The 25,682-nt window shown below is 42.9% G+C and overlaps 2 protein-coding genes across 6 annotated transcripts in view; one reads left to right on the top strand and one right to left on the bottom strand.

Annotated features, from left to right (window-relative positions):
* EHMT1 (euchromatic histone lysine methyltransferase 1) overlaps positions 1 to 25,682 on the bottom strand; it is a 300,279-nt gene that overhangs the window by 241,556 nt on the left and 33,041 nt on the right. The gene's annotated exons all lie outside the window — the stretch shown is intronic.
* On the top strand, positions 23,570 to 24,987 carry LOC119504704 (DNA-directed RNA polymerase I subunit RPA12-like). Its single transcript, XM_037797154.1, has one exon. The coding sequence runs from the start codon at positions 23,788 to 23,790 to the stop codon at positions 24,157 to 24,159; it is 372 nt and encodes a 123-aa protein (XP_037653082.1). The 5' UTR covers positions 23,570 to 23,787; the 3' UTR covers positions 24,160 to 24,987.

Below are 25,682 nucleotides of genomic sequence, written 5' to 3'. Positions count from 1 at the left end.
CCCCAGAGTACTTGTGTTACAGCCATGTTGGAAGTCAGAACATTTTAAACCTTTGCTACTACCTTTACAAATAAAAATAAATCCAATATGTTAACATTTTCAAGAAAAACAATTTTCTTCAAAATAAAAAAAGTAGACAGAAGACTGACAGTGCTTTACATTGTTACAAGTATCTTTTCTGGCTGGGGCTGACGCATCCTCCTGCATTCAACTGGCAGCACATGACATGCCACACAGCTTCTAGAAGAGTGCTCTCTACCCCAGTGACAGAATGAGAGAGTACAAGACAAATAATGCTTATCACCATGAAGAAGGTTTGGGTCTTTGAGGCGCCTGTGACAGGGTCTGCTACATAGGAGGTGCTGAGCGGGGAGACAAGGGACAGAGCACGGGCTGGTGCCGAGGGGCCGGGAAGGAGGGGTCCGTGGGTGGGAGGTGAGGCTCTGGGCTCCCGATTCACACTGAACATGTAGACATAATGCGACTGTAGCTGTTTTGATAAATTCAGGGTCATCTTCCCTTCAGGTTCTTGCTTTATTTAAAATAAATGAACTGCTTATAAATAAATGAGAATTTCCATCTGTTTTTTTCTTACAGTAAAAGTAATACAAGGGGGACAGAAGAAGATGGTGGCATAGAGAGGAGTGGAAGCTAGTTTGTCCCCCTGGAACTAATAAACAACCAGGAACAACTAGTAAATAACCTGGAATAACTGCAGGGGGATAAATGTGACTGTCCACTCATACACCAACCTGAATTGGGAGGAATGCCCAAGATAGCAGCATAAAATCTGTAAGTAAAAATTGCAGATCCAAGCTAGGAGCCACCTCCCTCCAAGGCCCGAACTGCAAAGCCTCCTGGTGCTAGACAGCAGCTCTCTCTGAACAAGCAAATATAGCCCAGCTGAGCTCCAACTGGGATTTTAATTAGCAAGCATGGACTGCTCAACACAAGTTACAAATCCCCAACAAGCAGAGAGGCTTCTGATGATGACTGACCTTGGAGAGCCAGAGGGTGGCCACGGACTGGCCCTGAAGGGGGCTTTCTGTCCCTTTTTCAGCTCAGTGGAGAAAGCCTCAGCCATTTTCAGTTCCCAGCGCTCTGACCCAGACAAGGGTGGAGCTAGCCCAGGCAGAGAGACTATTCAAATGATAATGACCTCTCCCTGGGGGCAGGGGTATCTTCCCTAAGATGAAAGAGGTGGTGTCCAGCTCTACTACCCGTCTTCCATTCACAACCAGATCTCAGAGTCTGGGGGAAAACAGCCACAGGCCAAACCTCCTTACACCAGTCTGGAGCTACAGGCTGACAGGTACCAGCTGCTGGGCAGAAAAGCACAGTGCCCTGAGGCCTCAGAGGGTGTATCAATTTTCTAAGACACACCCTCAGGGAAACCGAATACTGAATAGTTCTTCCTTCTGGGGCCAGAGCCCATTCTGGTCTGTGAAAACCTGATTGGGGTAATCAAGGAAATGAGATGCCTAGATAACAGAAACTACAAGCTACACTAAGACAAAGGAACAAACTTACACTTCAACTGAGATACAGGAATTTAAACAACTAATACTAAATCAATTCAAAAAGTTTAGGGAAGATATGGCAAAAGTGATGAAGTATATAATGAAAACACTGGGTGTACATAAGGTAGAAATCGAAAGCTCGAAAAAACTGGCAGAATCTATGGAAATGAAAGGCACAACACAAGAGATGAAAGACACAATGGAGACATACAACAATAGATCTCAAGATGCAGAAGAAAACACTAAGGAACTGGAGAACAAGACACCTGAAATCCTACACACAAAAGAACAGATAGGGAAAAGAATGGAAAAATTATGAGCAACATCTCAGGGAACTGAATGACAACATGAAATGCATGAATATACGTGTCATCAGTGTCCCAGAAGAAGAGAAGGGAAAGGGGGCAGAAGCAATAATAGAGGAAATAATCGATGAAAATTTCCCATCTCTTATGAAAGACGTAAAGAAGCGCAGCATACCCCAAGCAGAATAGATCTGAATAGGCCTACGCCAAGACACGTAATAATCAGATTATCAAACGTCAAAGATAAAGAGAGAATCCTGAAAGCAGCAAGAGAAAAGCAATCCATCACATACAAAGGAAGCTTGATAAGACTAGGTGCGGATTTCTCAGTTGAATCCATGGAGGCAAGAAGGAAGACACTGAAAGAGAAAAACCGCCAACCAAGAATCCTATATCCGGCAAAACTGTCCTTCAAATATGAGGGAGAGCTTAAAATATTCTCAGACAAACAGACAATGACAGTTTGTGAACAAGAAACCTTCTCTACAGGAAACACTAAAGGAAGTACTGCAGACAGAAAGGAAAAGACAGGAGTGAGAGGTTTGGAAAACAATTTTGGGAGATAGTAGCACAGCAATTTAAGTACACGGAACAAAGATGAATGTGAGTATGGTTGAAAAAGGACGGTTAGGAGTATGCAGGACACCAGAAGGAAAGAGGAAAGATAAAGACTGGGACTGTATAACTCAGGGAAACCTAAAGTGCTCACTGATTGTAATAAAAGGTACAAATATGTTTTTACATGAGGTAGAACAAATGAATGTCAACATTGCAAGGTGTTAAAAATAGGGTGGGATTGGGGGGAAATACAATCAGTGCAAACTAGAGACTATAGTTAACAGAAACACTGTATCATGCTTCCTGTAATATAACAAAGGCTACACACCAAAGCTAAATGCATATGGGGCGGGGGGGGGGCATAGGGGAAGGGTATGTGATTCCTGGCATTGGTGATGTTGTCTGACTCTTTATTCTACTTTAATTTAATGCTATCTTTCCTTTTGTTTCTTTCTAGCTGTCATGTTTTTGTGTGTTTTTTTCTCTCTCTTTTTTCTTTTTCTTTTGTCCCTCTAACTTCTTTGACTCTTCCTCCTTCTTTGTGGAAGAAATGGAGATGTCCTTATATAGATAGTGGCGATGGTGCTCAATCCATAAATATTTGACTATACAGGGAACCAACGATTCTCTACTTAGGACACAAGGTATGGTGTGTGAACAAAACCATCTTAAAAAAAAATGAGTTGATGAAGAAACCCTGAGGGCATTATATTGAGTGAAATAAGACAGACACACAAGGACAAATATTGCAGGGTCTCACTGATATGAACTAATTATAATATGTAAATTCATAGACATGAAATATAAGTTACCAGGATATAGAACAAGGCTAAAGAATGGGGAGTGGTTGCTTATTATGAGAGAATGTTCAACTAGGTTGAACTTAAATGTTTAGAAATGGACAGAGATGATGGTAGCACATTGTGAGAATAACAGTGCTGAATGGTGTGTGAAGGTGGTGGAAAGGGTAAGCTCTCAGTCACATATGTCAGCAGAAGGAAATTTGGAGGTTAAAAGACGGGAATGTATAAAACAGTGAATCTTGTGGTGGACAATGTCTGTGATTAACTGTGCAAACTGGAACAAATGTATGACACTATAACTAGAAGTTAATGTATGACACTATAACTAGAAGTTAATAATAGAGGGGAATATAGGAAAAAATACATACACCTATTGAAAACTACTATAGTTTGTAGTATTTTAACATTCTTTCATCAACAGTAACAAATGTACTATACGAATAATGGAGGGGGGGGTGGTTGGAGTATAGGAGGATTTAGTTTCCTTTTTTTGTCTTTATTTCTTTTCTGGAGTAATGAAAATGTTCTAAAAATTGAAAAAAAATTAATTGTGATGATGGATGCACAGCTGTATGATGGTATCATGGGCTACTGACTGTACACTTTGGATCTTTGGATAATTATATGGTATGTGAACAATCTCAATTTTAAAAAAGTAATAGAAGCTCATTCAAGAAAATGTATTATATACAAAAAATATTTAAGAAAAATGACACAATTCAGAAATAATTAAGTTAATTTTTGGTCTATGTCCCTCTGCTTTTTCTTACATTTAATGATAAAGTTTTCAAATTAGAGACCATCTATAAAGTAAAAAAGTACTAAGAGAATGGACAGCTTCAATAATACGGAAAAATGATTATAAACAAGGAACACTTCGCTAACCCATTATTTCACCTCCACAAGGAAGGAGAGAATGTCGTCTTCGTGGCTGCTGTCACTCAAAGCTGTGGCACACAGCAAACACGCTGCACCCGTTCATTGCCCAGGTTAGTGAGAACCACCACCCAACTAGTTCAGGACTGGTTCAGGACTAGTCTGCAACACTCAACCACTTGGAGCAGAACCAAATCTAGAATAAAAATAGTCCCAAAAAAGTGAAGAATGACAAAATTAGCCAAAAACCTGCGAGTCCTAAATGGGTCCAGGGACAGGCATGCTGACATGGACATGGGCCGCCAGGGCCACCAAGGAGCACTCAGAGGCTCAGCAAGGCGGGGAGGGGGCATCCTGACAGCACAAGGAAAGGGCTGATCCAGAGCACAAGGGTGAGGGGCGGCTCTGCTGAATTTGGCGGGGGACGCAAGGCAAGGGTTAGCACTGGGCTGGAGGAAAGGCATGGGCACTGCTGAGAAAAAGACAAAGCACATGCAAAGCATGTATCTGATAAGGGTCTAGTACCTAAAACATGAAGAACTCTTACAACTCAACAATTAAAAAAAAAAAAAAAAACCCAGTTTAAAAATGGGAAAAGGATTTGAGTAGACATTCTCCAAAGATGATGCACAAATGGCCAACAAGCACAAGAAAAGATGCGCAACATCATGAGCCATTAAGGAACCACAGCCCACTCCACACCCAGTAGGAAAGCCACCTTTATAGAAAAACAGAAACAGTAAGTGCTGGCGAGCATGTGGAGACTGGAGTGCTCACACATTGCTAATGGGACTGTAAAGTGGAACCACCGCTAGGGAAATCAGTCCAGGGCTTCCTCAACACGTCACATACAGAGTTACCATATGTGATGGATTGGAGTTGTGTGCACCCTGGAAAAGTATGCTCTTAAAGTTGATCCATTCCTGTGGGTGTGTACCCATGGTAAGTAGGAACCTTTTGGGGAGTAGGATCTTCACTTAAGATATAACCCACCTCTTAATCATCTTACTGGAGTCCTTTATAAGAGGATGAAATTCAGAGAAAGAGAGAGAAAGCCACTGAATCAAGAAGCTGAAAGCAAGGAAACCTGGAAGAGAAGGGAGACACCAGCATGTGCCTTGCCATGTGGGACAGGAGTCCAGGTATCATCTTAATGAAGCCTTGATTTGGACATTTTCACAGCCTAGAAATGTAAGTTCATAAGCTAATAAATTCCCCTTCTACAAGCCAACCTGTTTTATGGTATCCGCTTTCATCAGCCTAGCAAATTAGGACACCATATAACCCAGGAATTCCACTCCTGGGTATGTTCCCAAGAGAAATAAATACACACAAACTAAATCCACCCAAAAGTTTGTGCACAAATGTTCACAGCAGCATTACTCATAATAGCTATTCCAGTTTGCTAAAGCTGCCGTTAAGCAAAATACAAGAAATGGATTAGCTTTCATAAAGGGGATTTATTAGGTCACAAATTTACAGTTCTAAGGCCATAAATGTGTCCAAACAGAGGCATCAACAAGAGGACCCTTCACTGAAGAATAGCCAATGGCGTTCAGAACACTTCTGTCAGCTGGGAAGGCATATGGCTGGCAGCTGCTGGTCCCTTGTTCATGGGTTGTGTTTCAGCTCCTCTCCCATGCGTCCTTGCTTCTTTCTCCCAGGGCATTTCTCTCTAAGCATCTGTGGGTCCTCTCTTAGCTTCTCCGAGGCAAACTCTAGGCTTCATCTCTTAGCTTAGCATCTCCAAACATACTTTGTCTGCATCTCCAAGCATCTCTAAGCAGCTCTGTCGGCTTCCAAGTATCTGTGTGAGCTCCCTTTAAAGGACTCCTGAATGGGTGTGGTCAAATCTCCATGGAAACTTTCAATCAAGAGGTCACACCCTAATCAAAAGGATTAATAAGTTGGGCCCCACAAGACTGTTTTAAAGAACATGGCTTTTCTGGGGGGGATATAATCGATCCAAACCAGCCCAACAGCCAAAAAGGTGGAAACAGCTTAAATACCCTCAACTGAACAATGAGTAAACTAAATGTGGTATGTACATACAATGGACTATTACTCAACCATAAAAAGGAATGAAGTACTAATACATGCTACAACATGAATGGACCTTGAAAACACTATGCCAAGTAAAAGCAGTCACAAAAGCCCACATATTGTATTATTCCATTTATATGAAACATCTAGAAAAGGAAATCCAGAGAGAGAAAGTGGATTAGTAGCTGCCAAGGAACGGGGGACAAGGGGAATGGGGAGTGTGCCAATTTGAATGTATTCTGTCTCCAATACACCAAAACACCATTATCTTTGATGTAATCTTGTGGGGGCAGACTTATCAGTGTTGATTAGACTGTAATTCTTTGAGTGTTTCCATGGAGATGTACCCTACCCAACTGTGGGTGATAACTCTAATTGGATAGTTTCCGTGGAGGCGTGGCCCCACCCATTCAGCGTGGGCCTTGATTAGTTCACTGGAGCGCTATATAAGCTCAGACAGAAGGAGCGAGCTTGCTACAGCCAAGAGGGACACTTTGAAGAATGCACAGGAGCTGAGAGAGGAGCTTCTGCTTACAGAGACATTTTGGAGATGGCTTTTGAAAGCAGACTTTTGCTCAGGAGAAGCTAAGAGAGAAAAAATGCTCCAAGAGCAACTAAGAGTGACATTTTTGAGGAACTGCAGCCTAGAGAGGAACGTCCTGGGAGAAAGCCATTTGAACCCGGAACTCTGGAGCAGACAACAGCCACGTGCCTTCCCAGCTGGGTTTTCCAGACAAAATTGGCCATCCTCCAGTGAAGGTACCTGATTACCGATGTGTTACCTTGGATACTTTGTGGCCTTAAGACCGTAACTGTGTAACCAAATAAACCCCCTTTATAAAAGCCAATCCATCTCTGGTGCTTTGCATTCCAGCAGCATTGGCAAACCAGAACAGGAAGTAACTGCTCCTGGGGTGACGAAAATGTTCTGGAATTAGAAAGTAGTGATGATGGCACAGCTTTGACAGTGCACTCAAAACCAGTGAGTTGTGCACTTTGAAAGGTACGTGAACCGTGTTCCACTTTCTCAATGACGTGAACTCACCCACTCTACCTAGAACAGCGCCCCACTGCCACCCTCTGGGGGCTCCCAGTCCTCTTCCCCTGCTTCACCCCTCTGTTTTTACAAATATGTGACACCATGGACTTACTGTATTCATTGTACATGGTCTGTATCCACCCCCAGAAGGCCTGCTTCAAGGAGGAAAGGATTTTTGTGCTGTTTATTGATACACCCCAATAAGGGATAGAGGGATATTCCTAGAAGGTGCCTGAAGTCCCAGCACCAGCTGGCCTTCTTGGGGCCACGCCAGCAACGTGGACAACCTGGCACCCACAGCCTTCTCTCCTGCCAGCGTCCCCATCACCTGCTAGCGCCTCCCCACTGGCCCAGCCTCCTCTCCAAGGCAGAAAAGAAACAGGAGCCGCCGTGTTGCTGCAACATGGGTACGTGAGGAGAGTAACTCGGCAGAGGTCAGCACGGCCAAGTGAGGAGAGTAACTCGGCAGAGGTCAGCAGGGTTACGTGAGGAGAGTAACTCGGCAGAGGTCAGCACAGTTACAGCCAAACAGTCTTCAAAATTGTGAACGTATAAACTAAAACTTTAACACAATCAGCTAAGCACTAAAACTGTCAAATACTCCTTGAAGGGATGAAGGTATCTCAGCCTACTCTAGTCCAAGCATTATGCAGCACCCATCCGAAATTCAAATCAAAGGCCTGAGGATGAACTGATCCTAAAATTGTATTCTGCTGAAGTCTGTAAAGTAGATATGAACTCTCCTTTGAAACACTCTACTTTTCTTTAAAAAAAAAAGTTTATGAAATGGTTCCTGTTCTAGCTGGGGAATGCAAAACACCAGAGACGGACTGGCTTTTATAAAAAGGGGGTTTATTTGGCTACACAGTTACAGTCTTAAGGCCATAAAGTGTCCAAGGTAACACATCAGCAATCGGGTACCTTCACTGGAGGATGGCCAATGGTGTCCGGAAAACCTGTTAGCTGGGAAGGCATGTGACTGGCGTCTGCTCCAGACTTCTGGTTTCAAAATGGCTTTCTCCCAGGATGTTCCTCTCTAGCAAGCTTGCTCCTCTTCAGAACGTCACTCACAGCTGCACTGAGCTCCTTCTGTTATGTCAGCTCATTTATATGACTCTACTGATCAACTTAGACCCACCCTGAATGGGCGGAGTAACACCTCCATGGAAATTATCCAATCAGATTCATCACCCACAGCTGGGTGGGGTGCATTCCAAAGCAACACTCAAAGAATTACAATGTAATCAACACTGATAATGTCTGCCCACACAAGATTACATCAAAGATAATGGCATTTGGGGGACACAATATATTCAAACTGGCACAGTTCCATACCTCTCTATCATCATTCTAAAGACGAATTACCCTCAAGGCAAATTTAATTTGGATAGACTCTCTTCTGAATTCTAGGAATCTAACCAAGGCCCACACACTCTAAGACAAGGGTCTACAGGATTCCAAATGCCAGAGTGGCCAGAGCATCACGACAGCAGGTAATGGCAAACCTTTCCTCCCCAGTTCTCCAAAGAGAGGATAAAGTGCTCTGACCTCGGATGTTTTTAACTCCCGAAGAACCACCCAAACTTTTCCTTTACTTAAATAACACTTTTCACTTGAGTTATGTTGAATTTTTTTCCTAATGCCACTGACCTACAGAAGATTGACAGTGCTTCAAGCGGAAGATAAAAATATTCTAACACTGAAAATCACCCCCGTCTCTAAAATTCTCTTAAAATGCAGGGCAAATGTCTACCTAAACTGACAGCCCCGCAGGCCCTGACCTGCCCCAAGGGGCTGGGCCTGCAGTCTACCCTGAGAACTAGTCTCCTCTCACCGTGGCCCCACTCCAGCACCTGCTGCTGGAGTGTGCCCCCAGCAACCCCAAGAGAAGGCAGCCACAAGCCCCTGGCTCAGCGTGGCCTGGCAAAATGACTCCTCAACAAGTACACCATTTCAGTTCAGAGGAGATGAGAACAGGTCATCCCGCATGAGATGAGCTGCTGCATCAGCACCTCTGCGAACCAGGTGAAGCCCGATCTCCACAGCAGCAGGGCAGGCGGGGGCGCGGGGGCAGCACAGGCTCGGGAGGTATCCTGGAGGGTCGGTCCCGCTGCTCGTCGCCAAGGCACTGGAGTTTCCTCGGGTCCTTTTGTCCCAAGCACACAGCTCTAGGCCAGACAGCCCGTGAACCAATGTGCTCCCATTGCTGCCGTTTAAAATCAGCCAGTAAATGAACAGTCCCGGCCCGCCGGGCACTCTCCCCGATGACGCTGCACGGCCGCCCTGGGGGCCGCCCCCAGAAGCTAAGTGGGAACTGCCGCGCGGGTTCCCACACGCCCGAAGCCAAGCACCAGTGGCCGCCTCCGGGCACACGCTCGGCCCCCACCCTCATGGCTGAGCGCTGGCGCCTTCTCCCACCCGGGGCCCACGGCAGCCGATGGGAATCGGGCGGCAGCACAGCTCCGCGCCCGGGCCGAGGGCCCCGCTCACCTGCCCCACCGCCACGACTGCTGCTGCGGGGCCCAGGAGGAGAGGGCGACAGGCAAGAAAAAGTCACTGGTCGGCAAAAAAGTTAAGTTACTCTCTTTACATAGGTTCAAACACGAGAAGAAAACATTGGCTTCTAATAAGCATAACTTAAAAAGGTGTAAGCTTCTTCCTGCCGAACAGCAAATACGTAAAAGGCCTTAAGTGGTTTTCAGGACCCTCAGCTGTCGGTGGGAAGCACACGGAGGGCGACCAGACCTCAAAAATAGGGTTCTATGGGCAGAGGGTAGGAGTGGGAATGGGGGTGGAACAAGGTGACCCACACAATCCCAATAAACCTCCCTCCTTTGCAGACCCGATCCCCGGCCTAAACAACACCAGGGAACCCAGCGGCGTCCACCAGTGCTCCCTTCTGCGGGAGCACCTCTGGGCTGGCCTCAGAGGCACAGCTGGGACGTACTCACAGGGCCTCCAAACCCCAATCCACAGACATTTAAAACAATCTGCGTTTTCTCAGAAACACACAGTTTGTGAATTTATTGACTCCACCCTAAAAATGGAGAAGGGACCCTCCTTAAAACCCACAATAAAGCTCACAGAATAGAAAAAAAATCACTCCTTTCACAGTCTCCAGGTTTAGATTTGTTTAAAAAAACAATAATAAATGAAAATGCAGGCGAGGAACTTGCGGTCACGTCTAGGAGACCAGGGAGGGCACTGTGGGCGCCGCGGTGGGGGCCGCGACTCCTGGCTCGCTGGAAGGTAGGCGCCCGGCCCCTGCCCCGCGTCCTGGCCGAATCCTGCCCGCCGGGGCCTTGCAGCAGGAAGCCGGTCCCCTGGGGCCCACGCCCTTCGCTGGTCCCTCCCGGGGGGCCGCCCCCATTCCCCAGCCCACACCCCTCCTCCAAGGAAGAGACGAGCCAGCACTTCACACAAAACCATACTTGGCATATTTTTAAGGAGCAATATTAAAAAACTGTATATTCATGTTTCATGCCCTACATGTACATTAATAGAGACTGAGGTACACTGCAAAAAAAAAAAAAAAATATATATATATATATAGCTTCTATTTTTAAGGTCCTCGGAAGGCCGCTGTCCAGTAAGCCTGGCCCTCCTTGGGCCTGCGGCGGCGGGACACACACACAGGCCCCGGCAGGGAGGGAGAGAGGACGGCGGCAGCCACCAGGCAGGCCCGGGGTCCGGTCCAGGGGGCAGCCCGGCCAAGAGCAACCGCCGGCCCCTTGCATCTGCCGGCTGAGCATGGACGAACAGGCACTTCTCATGTGCCGCTGGTACACTTTCCCACATAGGTTTTTTTGGGGGGAAATGTGGCAGTATTTATCAAATTTTAAAACACACATACCTCTCAGGCAATTTCATTTTTTAGTTTATTCTACACATATCTTGCAAATGTTCCCCAAATTATATGTAATACGGATATTCACAAAAGCTTTCTTTCCAGGTATTTGCTACATGAGATGACCTAAATATACACCAATAGAGAGCTGGTTATTATATAAATTGTTACACCCCTACAATGGGATACTAAAAAGCTCTTGAAAAGCATAAGAAAAAGCTGAGATGCTGTTGTGGGAAAATTGGGGAGCTAAGACAAAGATGTGTATATAGAGGAAATATAAGACCCTAAGATCCCTGTAAGAGACAAGACAGAAAGATGCTGGTGTGTGTGCAAATAAACTTTTGGAAGGAATTATTAATAGTAAGATTAATAGCAGAAAAAGATGTGGGAAGGCTTTCACTTTGCAATAGGCACCTTTTCTTACAATTTAATTTTTTCTTTCTTCTCTCAGACCTCAAGAGCACTAAGAATTTCCATTCATCCATCTCCATACATGACACCTTCTCATGGTTAATCCATGCTTCACTTTACTTTAGTTATTCAATTATTTTTAATCAATGAAAATAAAACTAAGAACTTGGGAAAATAATCTCCAGCTAACCAACCATACAGCCCCCACCCTTTCAGCCCCCACCTCTTCCCACTAGGGTGGGGCTGTAGCTTCAAGGATGAAAACCTTGAAATTAATGGGCTAACAAAGTTCCACCTAAAGAGAGGAAATGAATGACAAAAAATAATAATAATAAAAATGACTAGAAATTAAGAAAAAAACAAACCAAATAGACAAAACTTTGGCAAGACAAACTGTAAGGAGAAAAAAAAAATCACAAATAAATAAGAATGAAATGGGGAACATAATTACAGATAAAAATAGACAATAAAAAGAAAATAACAGAATTCTATCAACTGCATGCCAACAACTTGGAAAACCTGAAACAAACATATACATTCCTAGAAAATATAACTTGACTTGAGAAGAAAGAAAAAGTGTTTCAACGGATGGACAACCATTAAAGAAACCCAGGTACTGAATGAAAATCTTCCCACAGAGATCACGCCAGGCCTGGATGGCTTTACAGGCAAGTTCTACCAAATTCTGAACCGACTGATCACCCCAATTTTATACAAACCCTTCTGAGAAAAGAGCCTGAGAACTCCCCCTATGAAGCCAGCACAACCCTGACACCAAAGCAAACCAACGGGACCATTTCAATTAAATGCAGATGAAAACTCCTAATTTCAGCAACTTGAATTCCACAGTGTATTAAAAAAAAAAATACTACCAGGTATTGTTGGATTTATTCCAGGTATACAAGTTTGACATAACTTTTAAAAACTCATAAAGAAAAAGTATTTGGTAAAATTCAATACCCAAACATTAAAAAAAAAAAAAAACCCTCAGTAAATTACGAAGAGAATTTCCCTATTCTGAAAAAGAGTATTTTAAAAAAAAACACACACTAAAGCCAACATCATCTTAAGTTAGAAAATACCAGAAGCCCTCCCTTTAAAACAAAGAATGATCATGAAAAGCAAATAAAACTAAACAGAATGGATAGACTGATAAAACAAATGTGGTAAAATGTTAACATTTGGGGCCTCTGAGTAAAGGGCACATGGGAATTTTTCGCATTATTTTTGCAATTTTTGTAAGTTTGAATTACTTCAAAATAAAAAAAAGCAAAACCAAAGATCAGACAAGGATGCACACTAGCATCCTAACCAGTGCAATTAGACAAGAAATTTGAGGTCTAAGGATTGCTAAGGAAGAAATATAGCTGTTATTATTTGCAGAGTATCTGATCTACAAATTATTAGAAATAACAGAATTTAGCAGAGTGACTGTACATAGATTAATAGTCAACAGTATTTTAGTTTGCTGCTATACGCCAGCAGTGTGTAATTAGACAAAGTAATTAAAGAGAAAAATTCCCAGAAGAATCTGAGAATCATCAGTTAACCTGAGGATAAAACTACTAAAGATGGCAAGACCTCTACAGGAAAAACTGTAAAATTTCATTGAACTATTATTTTCAACAATTAAATGAACAGAGAGATGTGCTGTGTCACAAACAATACTGAAAAGACGTAGATGCCAGACTGATGTGTAGATCTGATGCAATTCCAATCAATACCCCAACAGGATTTTTTCATGGAATTTGAAGATGATACTAAAGTTTAAAGTGAAGAGTAGATGGCCAAGAATATCCAAAACGCTATGAAGTAGAGGGACAGGGAGGAGAGCCTTTACCAGTTACCGGAATTTACAGGCAATGAGAGCCTTAAAACAGAGCCCCAACAGCAGGTTTGACTGCACAGAAAGGAAAATCGGTTCAATACCTGAAGCTAGGAAAAATGATTAAGCACATCAAAACAAGATGAAACTGAATCCCCACTTCACACCATTTATTTTAAAAAGAGAAAGGAAAAAGTCAACTCTAGGAGAAACAAGAAATTAAATGTCAAAAACAAAATTTAAACTAAGAGTACAAAAATAAGCAAGTATCTTTCAGACTGTGGGATAAAGAAAGGTTTCTTCAATAAAATACAGTAAGGACCGACTGTAAAACTGGGAGAAGATATTCACAATGCACACAACCAACAAAGAATTAGTATTATGAATATACACAAAGAACTGCAAAATAAGCACAAAGAACTCAAAAAAAGGGCAAATGACATCTAGACATTTCAGAAAAGGAAGTACATTCAGCCATTAAACACATAAGGTTCAGTATCATTAGTGATCAAGGAACTGCCAATTAAGATGATAATGAGATGCCATTACACACACTGGCGCTGACCAAGGTGTCAGAGCCTGACAGTCCCCGCGCGGAAGGGCGGGAGGCTGCTGCTGGGAGTGGGCACCAAGGCAGCCATTTTGGAAACTGCCTCCATTATCTCCTGAAGTCGAACATTCATATCCCCCAAGACTCAGCAACCTATTCCTCTAGGTATATCCCAAGATAGAGGCAAACTCAGAAATGTTCCTGACCGCACTGGCCACAATTAATAGAGAGAGAGAGAATAAAAATAAAAAACCCCAGAAACAACCGAAATGTCTCTCATTGGGCGAAGGGAAGAAGAAATTGGATATAATCACACAATGAAAGATTACAGAGCAGAAGAAATAAATCCACCACAGTAGCATACAACAATAAGAATGAATCTTGAGAAGGAAATCCCAGATAACTGCATACAGCATGATGCTCTCTTAATAAAGTAAAAGACATAATATGTACTTTCAGAAATACAAACAAGCGCAATAAAAGTATAAAGATAGGAAAGCAAGGAAATGGTAAGCAGAGGATTCATAAAGGTGGCTTTGAATTTTCCAACCAGATGCACACGTGTATGATTCTGTGTGAGTGTGAGTGTGAGAGAGTGTGTGTGTGTGTGTGTGTGTGTGTGTTTAAATGTCAACAGAGGTGATTCTGGGTCATGAAATTATGAGCAATTTTCTTTACATTAAAATAAAAAGCATTCCATTTAAATATCTATTTTGTATCACTTTAAGATTTCCTTTCTCTATGCAATCTTATAAAACCTACATGTAATTTTCTGGGCATTCCTTCAAATATTTATGATGAAAATGATTTATGTAAAAAATTTGTATATATTTGTTAATTTAATGAAAAATTGGTTAGGCCTCAATTTTCAAGAAAATAAAGTGACATTAAATTTGTAAATGCTTAAAAACCACCATTAGGAATGCTTTCCACTTTGTACTTGGTAGAGCCCATATGGTAGAAAATTTAAAGGGAGTAATTTTTAGAAACCTCCCGTTTATACTTCCAGCTCAGACCTCCACCACAAGAATGAAAAAAAGCAAATTAAAAGCCTCTCTACCGTATACTGACGTCCAGCATTCAACACACACGTACGTGCATGCGCGTGCAGAGGCACAGAGGAGGCTGGGAGGGACGTTTGCTCACATTGAAGAGCGAGCACCCACGATGCGTATGGAAGAAGCCAGGGAAGGTACCGACCTCAAGCAACACGCTTCCTAAAGGAGGCAGGCGCTCAGACAGGAAAAGAAGAAAAAATGGAGAAACCAACAATGCCACTTTGAGGTAAATAAATCAAGTAAAGGGACAGAGAATGACAGAGCAGGGCAGTTACCTTAGCTACAATGGCCAGAGACACTTCTCTGCAGAGGGAGCAGCTGAGCTGAAACCCAAATGACCAAAAAACAGCTTTCTGCATAGAAGGTGCAGCAAGGACAGGCTTGGTGTGCAGAAGAACCCGAAGGCCAGGGCAGCTGGCCCTCGATAAGTGACGGGGAGAGGGGCAAGCCGGCCGGGGACCAGAGCAGGGGGTCAGCTTTTCCATCACTGCCATTATTTCAAGGGAGGGGTGTGACTGGAGTGAGTCTGTGTTTATTTTGGGTCTTTTTAAGGACCACGCTGGATTCCTGGTAGAGAATGAGCTGTAGAGGAAACAGTGAGAAACCAGTTAAGGTACTACTGCAACATCCCACATGAGGACAGAGGTTACGACTGGACCAAGCCGGGAGCAGAGGTCAGGTTCCTGTCGCCTTCCCTCTAAAACAGGTGCCCTCAAGTGGGACAATCACTGTCTCACACACACAGCCCCAGAAATATGTTTCACTGCCGTGCCGGAGGGGTTGGTACTGGAGCCTGGTGGCTAGAAGCCAGGGTGCTGCTCAGGACGGCCCTGCAGATGAGGAAGGACCCGGCCCCAAGTGTCCGGAGGGCTGAGGCTGAGAAGCCCTGTCCCAAATTCAGTCCCCTGGTGAGCTCATCCAGTCTCGCGGCTATAGTTTCCTCCCAAGTTTGTATTTCCAGCTCAGACTTCCATCCACCTAAACATCTCCACTTGGACGTTGTGCTGGTTTGGATGTATTATATCCCCCAAAACGCCATTATCTTTGAGCAGTCTTGTGTGGGCAAGAAACATATTGGTGTTGATTGTGTTGTAGACTTTTGATTGGATGTTTCCATGGAGATGTAATCACTCAACTGTGGGCAAGATCTTTCACTGGATAGTTTCCATGGAGGTGTGGCCCCGCCCATTCGGCATGGGCCTTGATTATTCACTGGAGCACTATATAAGCTCAGACAGAAGGAGCAAGCTTGCTAAGAATGCACAGGGCTGAGAGAGGAGCTACAGATGAGAGACAGTTTGAAGAAGGCCATTGAAAGCAGACTTTTGCTCCAGAGAAGCTGAGAGGACAAATGCCCCAAGAGCAACTGAGAGTGACATTTTTGAGGAGCTGCAGCCTAGAGAGGAATCCTGGGAGAAAGCCATTTTGAAACCAGAACTTTGGAGCAGACACCAGCCACGTGCCTTCCCAGCTAACAGAGGTTTTCCGGACACCATTGGCCATCCTCCAGTGAAGGTACCCAATTGCTGACTTGTTACCTTGGACACTTTATGGCCTTAAGACTGTAACTGTGTAACCAAATAAACCCCCTTTAAAAAAGCCAATCCATTTCTGGTGTTTTGCAACATTAGCAAACTGGAACAGACGTCTACTGACACACATCCCGGGCCTGTTCCCCACCATGCACCCTGTCTCCATGGCCACCACTCCCAGGAGCGTGGGTACAAGACCACAGTCCGCACCATCAGCAAGTCCTAATGGCGCTTCCTCCAAATATTTTCAATGCATCACCTTTGACACCTGTGTCTCACTCCCCATGTGCACACGCAATTTATTAACAAATCTTGATGGCTCCACCTTCAAAACAGAACCTGTATCTGAGAGCTGTCCTCTCACTGCCCCTACCTTTGGCCTCATTTCCCTGCTTGCCCCCTTGCTCCCTCCTCAGAACAGCAGCACACATGGCCTCTGCTCAAACCGCCCACTCCCTCCTGCCCCGGCCCCCCGCCTCCCAGCCCTCCTCACTGCCTCTGAGCTATGCCTTCCTGCTGCTGCCCCCTCCTTCACGTCCATCAAGTCTGGACTCAAATGCTGCCCTCCCCCAGCCTGAAGATGGCCCACTCCCCATCCCTGTTTGTCCTTCCTCATCAGTGTCCTCTAGCAGATATGAGCTCCTCCTGCCCCGTTCACTGCCACAACCCCAGTGCAGGGGCCCACCACAGGCACCACGTTTGCGTCTGCAGAGTGAACAGGCAAGAGTGGAAGGAAATGCAGATGGTGCCTGAGAAGCAACGAGGGGCACAGCAAACCCACAAATATTCCTCCTGCCTGTGGCATTTGATTTTGGCCAGTACTCTGGGAACAGCCTGGGTCCATGGCAACCAAGTAAAGCAAAGCCCATTTGAATAGTTCTCTACAGTTTAGCACTGAGTCAAGAGTTTGCATTTATTAGGAAGATAATATTATAATATTAAAGGGAAATTCCAAAAGAAACATCACCACCCTAACTTTAAAATGTCTATTATTTCCTTCCAGTTTTTCTTTATACACTGTACATAGTTTTGCACTGGATAATTAATTTTTCCCCTTAAACATGTCATGTTTCCGCATTCTTCCAGATTACCCCATTAATGGTAGCATAGTATTTCATTAACTTGATATATCATAAAGTATTTAAATATTTTCTATCATTAATCATGTGATTTTCAATTCATCATTACTATAAAACACTATTAGCATCTCCACATAATTGAAAATTATTGTGAATTCATTCATTCATTCATTAGTCAATAAGTATTGAGTAAGCACTTAATACATGCAAAACATTTGTTTTCTTTTTCAGGTAAAGCCCCATGAATAAGGTTTCTTAGTTCAAAGACAGTAACAGTTTTAGGTCTACTGAGCAGTAAGTCCTTTTTTTTTGACCAGTCTGTAACAGCCAAGCTGCCAATGCACGGTTTGAAAACATTTACTAGCAGGCTCCTTCCCGTGAGCATCTGGCCTTGCTTCACGGTCCACATCGAGCTTCCTGGCACCTGCCTCTGCTCCTCCCACCTGTGCAAACCACCATCACAACATCACTGGCCCAGCCCCAGCCCTGGCCACCCTGTGCACCTACTAAAACACCACATGCACTGTTCTCTGTGCTTTTCAACTACAACACAGGCCTCTGGGCATCCGTCCACCAGCACCTCGCCGTGGGCCCGTCTCCATGCAAGGCTGCACGTGCGGGCTGCCTCCCATCCACACCCCGTTACGTGTTACTATGTGACTCAAAAAACATTTGCTAAAATGAAAATACTATCAGCATCTCAGCTAGCTTCTTCGTAGAATCTGACAAGCTGTTCCTAAAATTCATATGGAATTTCAAGGGTCCTGAAAGGACAAAGCCATCTTGAAAAAGAAGAACATGGTTGGAGAGCTCACATTTCCTGATTTTAAAACTTACTATAACACTACAGTAATCAAGACAGTGTGGCATTGGTATAAGAAAAGACATATAGATCAACAGAATAAAACTGAGAGTCCAGAAATAAACCATATATTATAACCAATTGATTTTTAAACAAAGATGCCAAGACCATACAGTGGGAAAACAATAACTTTTTCAACAAATGGTTCTAGAACTGGATAGCCACATACAAAAGAATGAAGCTGGATAACCTATCTCACATCCTATACAAAAATTAACTCAAAATGGGTCAAAGACCTAAATGTACAAACTAAAACTATGAAACCCTTAGGAAAAAAACCATAGGGATAAATCTTCATGACCTTGAGTTTGGCACAAGCAACCAATAAAAAAATACATAAACTGGATTTTACCAAAATTAAAAACTTTTGCGCTACAAAAGAAACTGCCAAGAAAGTAAAAAGTCAAAGAAGAGAGAGACTTCTGGGAAGGCGGTGCAGTAGGTGAGGCGGAATAGGCTTCTCCTCCATGAAAGTAACTAGAAAAGGCCTGGAGGACACCAGGGACCGTGGTTTCGGGGTGTGACCAGCCATAGAGGGTCCCCCACAACACAGGTAGGAGACATTGACAAAAACACAGGAGAGACGGCAGCTGGAGGGAGACGGTGAGTTTGTTTCCATCAGACGAAAATCTGGGTGGCGGCAGTAAAAGCACCACCCGGCAAGGGAGTGAGCAGCAGATCTCCACTCCCATGTACCTGCCTTGACAATTTGCTGGGGGGTGATTCCCCACAGTCAGACGCAGGGAGCCCCCATGAGCAAACCCGGCAGGCAGCGTTTCCTCTCCCCCATAGAAGTCCGAGGGGTGCACCAGAAAAAAGGCAGGGATAGGAGAGGGCACCACACAGAAGCCCATGGAACCCTCCCACACCCAAGAGGCTCGTGGGTGTTCAGCAGGCAAGGAACTCGGCATGTTTGAGCTGGAGGGTGCCCTTGAGTGGACTCCCTGCCAAACTGCACAGGGCCCACATGGCACCCCCAGGGCAAGCAATTCCCAGTGCAAACAGAGAACAGGTGCACTGACTGGTTCCTCAACAGGTATGGACTCCGCCCACCACACCAGTAAAGTGCAGGGAAGATTTACTTCAGAGCGCCACCAGCTGGTGGGTCAGGGAAACTGCACTCCAGCGAACAGTGCCTCAAAAGCACCACCTGCTGGTAGAATTAGGAAACTACACTCCAGCCACCTGCACCACAAGAGCACCACCTGTTGGCAGGTTGGGAAACCACTCCAGCAAGCTGTGCCTCAGGAGCACCACCTGCTGGTAGGCTGGGGAAACCGCACTCCAGCAAGCTGTGCCTCAGGAGCACCAACTGCTGGCAGGCTGGGGAAACCGCACTCCAGCAAGCTGTGCCTCAACAGCACCACCTACTGGTAGGCTGGGGAAACTGCACTCCAGCAAAGCGGTAGCTCTCATGTAAATGCTCAAATAATCCTGCATTTCCCAATTTAACCCTATCAAGACAAGCAAATGCCCTGAAGCCAACAGAAAATTACAAATCACTTAAGTATCCAGAAGATATGGCAAACCAAATGAGCAAATAAAAAAGCCGCAAGAGACATAAAATTTGGATCAATTAATTAAAGAAGTACAAATAAATCTCAAAAACAATTTGAACAAGACGGCTAAAGACATAAAAGAAATCAAGAATACTCTACAAGAGCATAAAGAAAAATTTGAAAGAGTAAATGAAAAATAGCAGACCTTATGGAAATAAAAGACACTGTGGCTCAAATTAAAAAACATACTAGAGACACACAATAGCAGATTTGAAGAGGCAGAGAAAGGATAAGTGAACTTGAGAACTGAGTAACTGAATGCAAGCATGCAAAAGAACAAATGGGGAAAAATCAAAAAATCTGAAATGCATCTCAGAACAATGATGGACAATATTAAGCAAACAAATATAAGAATAATTGAGGTCCCAGAAGAAGAAGAAAAGGGTAAAGGGCCAGGAAGAATATTTCAAGACATAATTGAAGAAAACTTCCCAACCCTTCAAAATGGCATAAATATGCAAATCAAAGATACCCAACAGACTCGAAAAAGAATAAATCCAAATAAACCTACTCCAAGACATACACTGATTAGATTTTCAAATGCTGAAGAGGGGGAGTAACTTCCGAAAGCAGCAAGAGAAGTGATTCACCACATACAAGGGAAACAATATAAGACTAAGTACTGACTACTCAGCAGGCATGATGGGAAGTGAGAAGGCAGTTGCATGACATATTTAAGATTCTGAGGAAAAAAAAAAAACCATCAGCCAAGAATTCTTTATCCAGCAAAGCTCTACTTCAAAACTGAGGGAGAGTTTAAACTTTTCATAGACAAGCAAATGCTGAGATAATCTGTTAACGAGAGAAGTGCCTTGCAAGAGTCTGTTAACAAGAGAAGTGCCTTGCAAGAAATACTAAAGGGAGCTCCACCAGCTGCAAAACAAAGAAAGGAGAGAGAAGTCTGGAAAAGAACACAGAACTGAAGAGTTATTAGTAAGGGCAACATAAAGGTAAAAAAGAGAGAGGGGGGAAAATAGATCTAACAACTAAAAACCAAAGGATAAGAAGGCTGGTTCAAGAACTCCCTTCACAGTAGAAACTTTGAATGTGAATGGATTAAACTCTTCAATTAAAAGATACAGACAGGTAGAAAGGATTAAAAAATATGACCCCTCGATACGCTGTTTACAAGAGACTCATCTTAGACCCTGTGACACAAAGACACTAAAACTGAAAGGATGGAAAAAATTATTCTATGCAAACTACAAACAAAAGAAAGCTGGGGTAGCTATGATAGTATCAGACAAAATAGACTTTAAATGCTAAGATGTCATAAGAGACAAAGAAGGACACTATACATATATAAAAGGGATAATTCACCAAGAGGAAATTACAATGATAAATGTTTATGCACCCAATTAAGGAGCTCCAAAATACATGAGACAAACACTGGCTAAACTGAAGGGAGCAACAGACATGTCTACAATAATAGTGGGAGACTTCAACATGCCACTCTCTTCGATCGATAGCACAACTAGACAGAGGACCAATAAGGAAACTGAGAGCCTAAACAATATGACAAATGAATTACACTTAACAGACACATATACATCAATACATCCCAAAGCACCAGGATACACATTCTTCTCTAGCGCCCTCAGAATGTTTTCCAGGATAGCTCATATGCTGGGGCACAAAACAAGTCTTGATAAATTAAAAAGATGGAAATTATTCAAAGCACATTCACTGACTACAATGGAATGCAACTAGAAATCAACAACCACCAAATAACCAGATCTTTCAAAAACGTGGAGGTTAAGCAACACACTCATAAACAAACAGTGAGTCAAAGAAGAAATTGCTAGAGAAATTGGTAAATATCTAGAGACAAATGAAAATGAGAACATACCATATTAAAGACTGTGGGATACAGGAAGGCAGTGCTGAGAGGGAAATTTATAACTCTAAATACATATATCAAAAAGCAAGAAAGAGCTAAAACCAAAGACCTAACTGAACAACTGAAGATGCTAGAGAATGATCAGCAAACTACCACTAAAGAAACTAGACAAAAAGAAATAACAAAAACTAACGCAGAAATAAATGAGCTAGAGAACAAAAAACTGAGAGAATAAATAAAACCAAAAATTGGTTCTTCGTCAAGATCAACAAGATTGACAGACCGTTAGCTAGACTGACAAAGTAAAAAAGAGAGAAGACCCAAATAAACAAAATCAGAAATGAGAAGGGGATAATTACTACAGATACTGAAGAAATTTAAAAAATCATAAAAGGATGCTATGAACAACTGTATGCCAACAACCTAGACAATTTAGAGGAAATGGACAATTTCCTGGAAACATACAAACAATCTAGACTTACCCAAGAATAAATAAGACCTCAACAAACCAATTACAAGTAAAGAGATCCAATCAGTCCTCAGAAATCTACCTACAAATAAAAGCCCATGACCAGATGGCTTCACAGGGGAATTTTACCAAACTTTCCAAAAAGAATTGACACCATTCCTGCTGAAACTCTTTCAAAAAATTGAAGAAAATGGAACACTACCTAACTCATTTTATGAAGCTAGTATCACTCTGATACCAAAACCAGATAAAGACACTACAAAAAAGGAAAACAGGCCAATCTCCCTAATGAATATAGATGCAAAAATCCTAAGCAAAATACTTGCAAACTGAATCCAAAGGCACATTAAAAGAATTATATACCACAACCAAGTGGGGTTCCTTCCTGGCATACAAGGATGGTACAACATAAAGAACTCAATTAATGTAATTCAACACATTAACAAATCAAAAGTGAAAAATCAAATGATCATCTTGATAGATGCTGAAAAAAGCTTTGACAAAATCCAACATCCCTTTTTGATAAAAACACTTCAAAAGGTAGGACTTGAAGGAAACTTCCTTAATATGATAAAGGGCATATATGAAAAACCCACAGCCAGCATAGTACTCAATGGCAAGAGACTTCCCTCTAAGATTGGGAACAAGACAAGGATGCCTGCTGTCACCTCTATTATTCAACATTGTCCCAGAAGTTCTAGGCAGAATAATTCGCCAAGACAAAGATATAAAAGGTATCCAAATTGTAAAGAAGTAAAACTGTCATTATTTGCAGATGATATGACCCTATATTTGAAAATACTGAGAATTCAACCACAAAGCTACTTGAGCCTAATAAATTCGGCTGAGTGGCGGGATATAAGATTAAAGCACATAAATCAGTAATGTTCCTACACACTAGTAATGGCCTAACTGAAGAGGCAATGAAAAAAAATTCCATTCACAATAGCAACTAAAAAAATCAAGTACCGAAGAATAAACTTAACCAAGGACGTAAAAGACCCCTACACAGAAAATTACAAAATTTTACTAAAAGAAATAAAGAAGGACCTAAATAGGTGGAAAAATATTCCATGCCCATGGATAGGAAGACTGAACATTGTTAAGATGACAATTCTACCCAAACTCATCTACTGATTCAACACAATTCCAGTCAAAATTCCAACAACCTACTTTGCAGACTTGGAAAAGCTAGTTATCAAATTTATCTGGAAGGGAAAGGGACTTCAAATTGCCAAAAACATCCTAAAAAAGAAGAACAAAGTGGGAGGACTTACACTTACAGACTCTGAAGCCTACTATAAAGCTACAGTGGTCAAAAGGGCATGGTGGCAGACACCTGCGCTCTAGGTCGCCGGGTTGGCCGGCTCTTCTCCCGGGGAGGGTATCAGGCCGGTTGGTGCCCGGTGCGGGCTGTGAATGTCGGACGCTTAGGCTCACTCGTCGCCGAAATAGGAGGCGTGCGTAGAAGGAGGGCTCGAGTTATTTATGCCTAGGTCCTGGGACAGGATAGGAAGGACCCCTGAGTGGTGAGGTTGGTTTTTTAAAAACTTCTCTTTTGTTAATAAGTTTCTCTTCCTCTCCCCAACCCTCGACCATCTATCTGTCATGGACCTCGTCAAGACCTGCTCCAGCTTCCAGTCGGACCTAGATTTCTGCCCAGACTGCGGCTCGGTTCTACCTCTGCCCGGGACTCAGGATACGGTCATTTGTACTCGCTGTGGCTTCTCCATCAACGTGCGGGACTTCGAAGGGAAGGTTGTGAAGACCTCATTTGTGTTCCACAAACTGGGAACAGCCGTGCCTATGTCGGTGGAAGAAGGACCAGAGTTCCAGGGGCCCGTGGTTGACAGACGCTGCTCTCGATGTGGTCATGAAGGAATGGCATACCACACCAGACAAATGCGCTCAGCTGACGAAGGGCAGACTGTCTTCTACACCTGTACCAACTGCAAGTTCCAGGAGAAGGAAGACTCGTGATCTTTTTTCTTAGCTACTCAGCAATGCCTCCCTCTCCTATTCCTTGGAAGGTGGATACTAGGTCTTTAGGTCTCCTGTCCATCCCCTCTGGTTGTAATGTCTTGTTCCCAGAAGGAGTATCAGATCCTTGTGTGGAGATTGCCATTGTCCTCGGAGCACTCCTACTCCTAGTAGAGTTTCCTTAAAGTTATATTTCTCTGTAAGAATATGTCATTTACAATCTGCTTTGCTGCCACAGGAATTTAAACGAGCTAACAGAGATATATTTGTCCTTTCAGCAAATATATCAACTGCAAAAGATAATATAAATTAGTAGTATGTGAGAAAGAAAAAGGAGGAGAAAAAATTAAGAGCCAGAAATGATAGTAATATAAAAAAGCAATTATAAAAATCCTCACCTTCCAAATCTATTTGATTACTGAGTTTAGGAAAACAAAAAGTGGAAGTTTGGATAGTGAGAATTCAACTGAAAATTTAACCAAATCTATTTGGTATATAAGTTTCAACAACAAAAAATTCTGATACCAAGGGATACCAGCACATCTTTACTACAGGTGAACAGGAAATTACTTAAACGGTAATTGTGGTCTTTTAATTGCTCTTGAAGTAAATGTAATATATATATTCTTTGTAATAGATTCACATATAGAAAGGAAGAAAGAAATAAAGTACAAAGCATGGGGAATCCCACTATTCAGAGATAACCAAATGATATATATGTGTGTGAACATATATATATTTAATGGGTCTTACTACACATGCTGAACCATATTTTGCTTTTTCAGTTTGAACCAAAAATTTACAAAGGAAATAAGAGTCCAGAAACAATAAACATTTTCAAATTTAAAAAAAAAAAAAAAAAAAAGGGCATGGTACTGGCATCAAGATAGACATATTGATCAATGGAATAGAACTGAGAGTTTGAAAACAGACCCCCAGATATATGATCGACTAATTTTTGATAAGGCCCCCAAATCCACTGAACTGGGATAGAACAGTCTCTTCAACAAATGGGGCTGGGAGAACTGGAGAGCCATAACAAAAGAATGAAAGAGAACCCCCACCTCACACCCTACACAAAAATCAACTCAAAGTGGATCAAAGGCCTCAATATAAGAGACAGTATCATAAAACTCTGTTCCAAGGTTTGCGAATGCTGCCGGAATGCAAAACACCAGAAATGGGTTGGCTTTTATAAAAGGGGGTTTATTTAGTCACATAGTTACAGTCTTATGGCCATAAAGTGTCCAAGGTAACACATCAGCAATCAGGTACCTTCACTGGAGGATGGCCAATGGTGTCCGGAAAACCTCTGTTAGCTGGGAAGGCATGTGGTTGGCGTCTGCTTCAGAGTTCTGGTTTCAAAATGGCTTCTCCCAGGACGTTCCTCCCTAGCCTTCATCTCCTCAAAAATGTCACTCTTAGTTGATCTTGGGGCATTTGTCTTCTCTTGGCTTCTCTGGAGCAAAAGTCTGCTTTCAAAGGCCGTCTCCAAAATGTCTCTGTAAGCTGAAGCATCTCTC

This window comes from Choloepus didactylus, chromosome 10 (genome assembly GCF_015220235.1).
Source record: "Choloepus didactylus isolate mChoDid1 chromosome 10, mChoDid1.pri, whole genome shotgun sequence".
In the NCBI taxonomy this organism is placed as follows: Eukaryota; Metazoa; Chordata; class Mammalia; order Pilosa; family Megalonychidae; genus Choloepus; species Choloepus didactylus.
The sequence above is the reverse complement of the archived record's forward strand: the minus strand, read 5'-3'. Positions and strand labels throughout refer to the sequence as shown.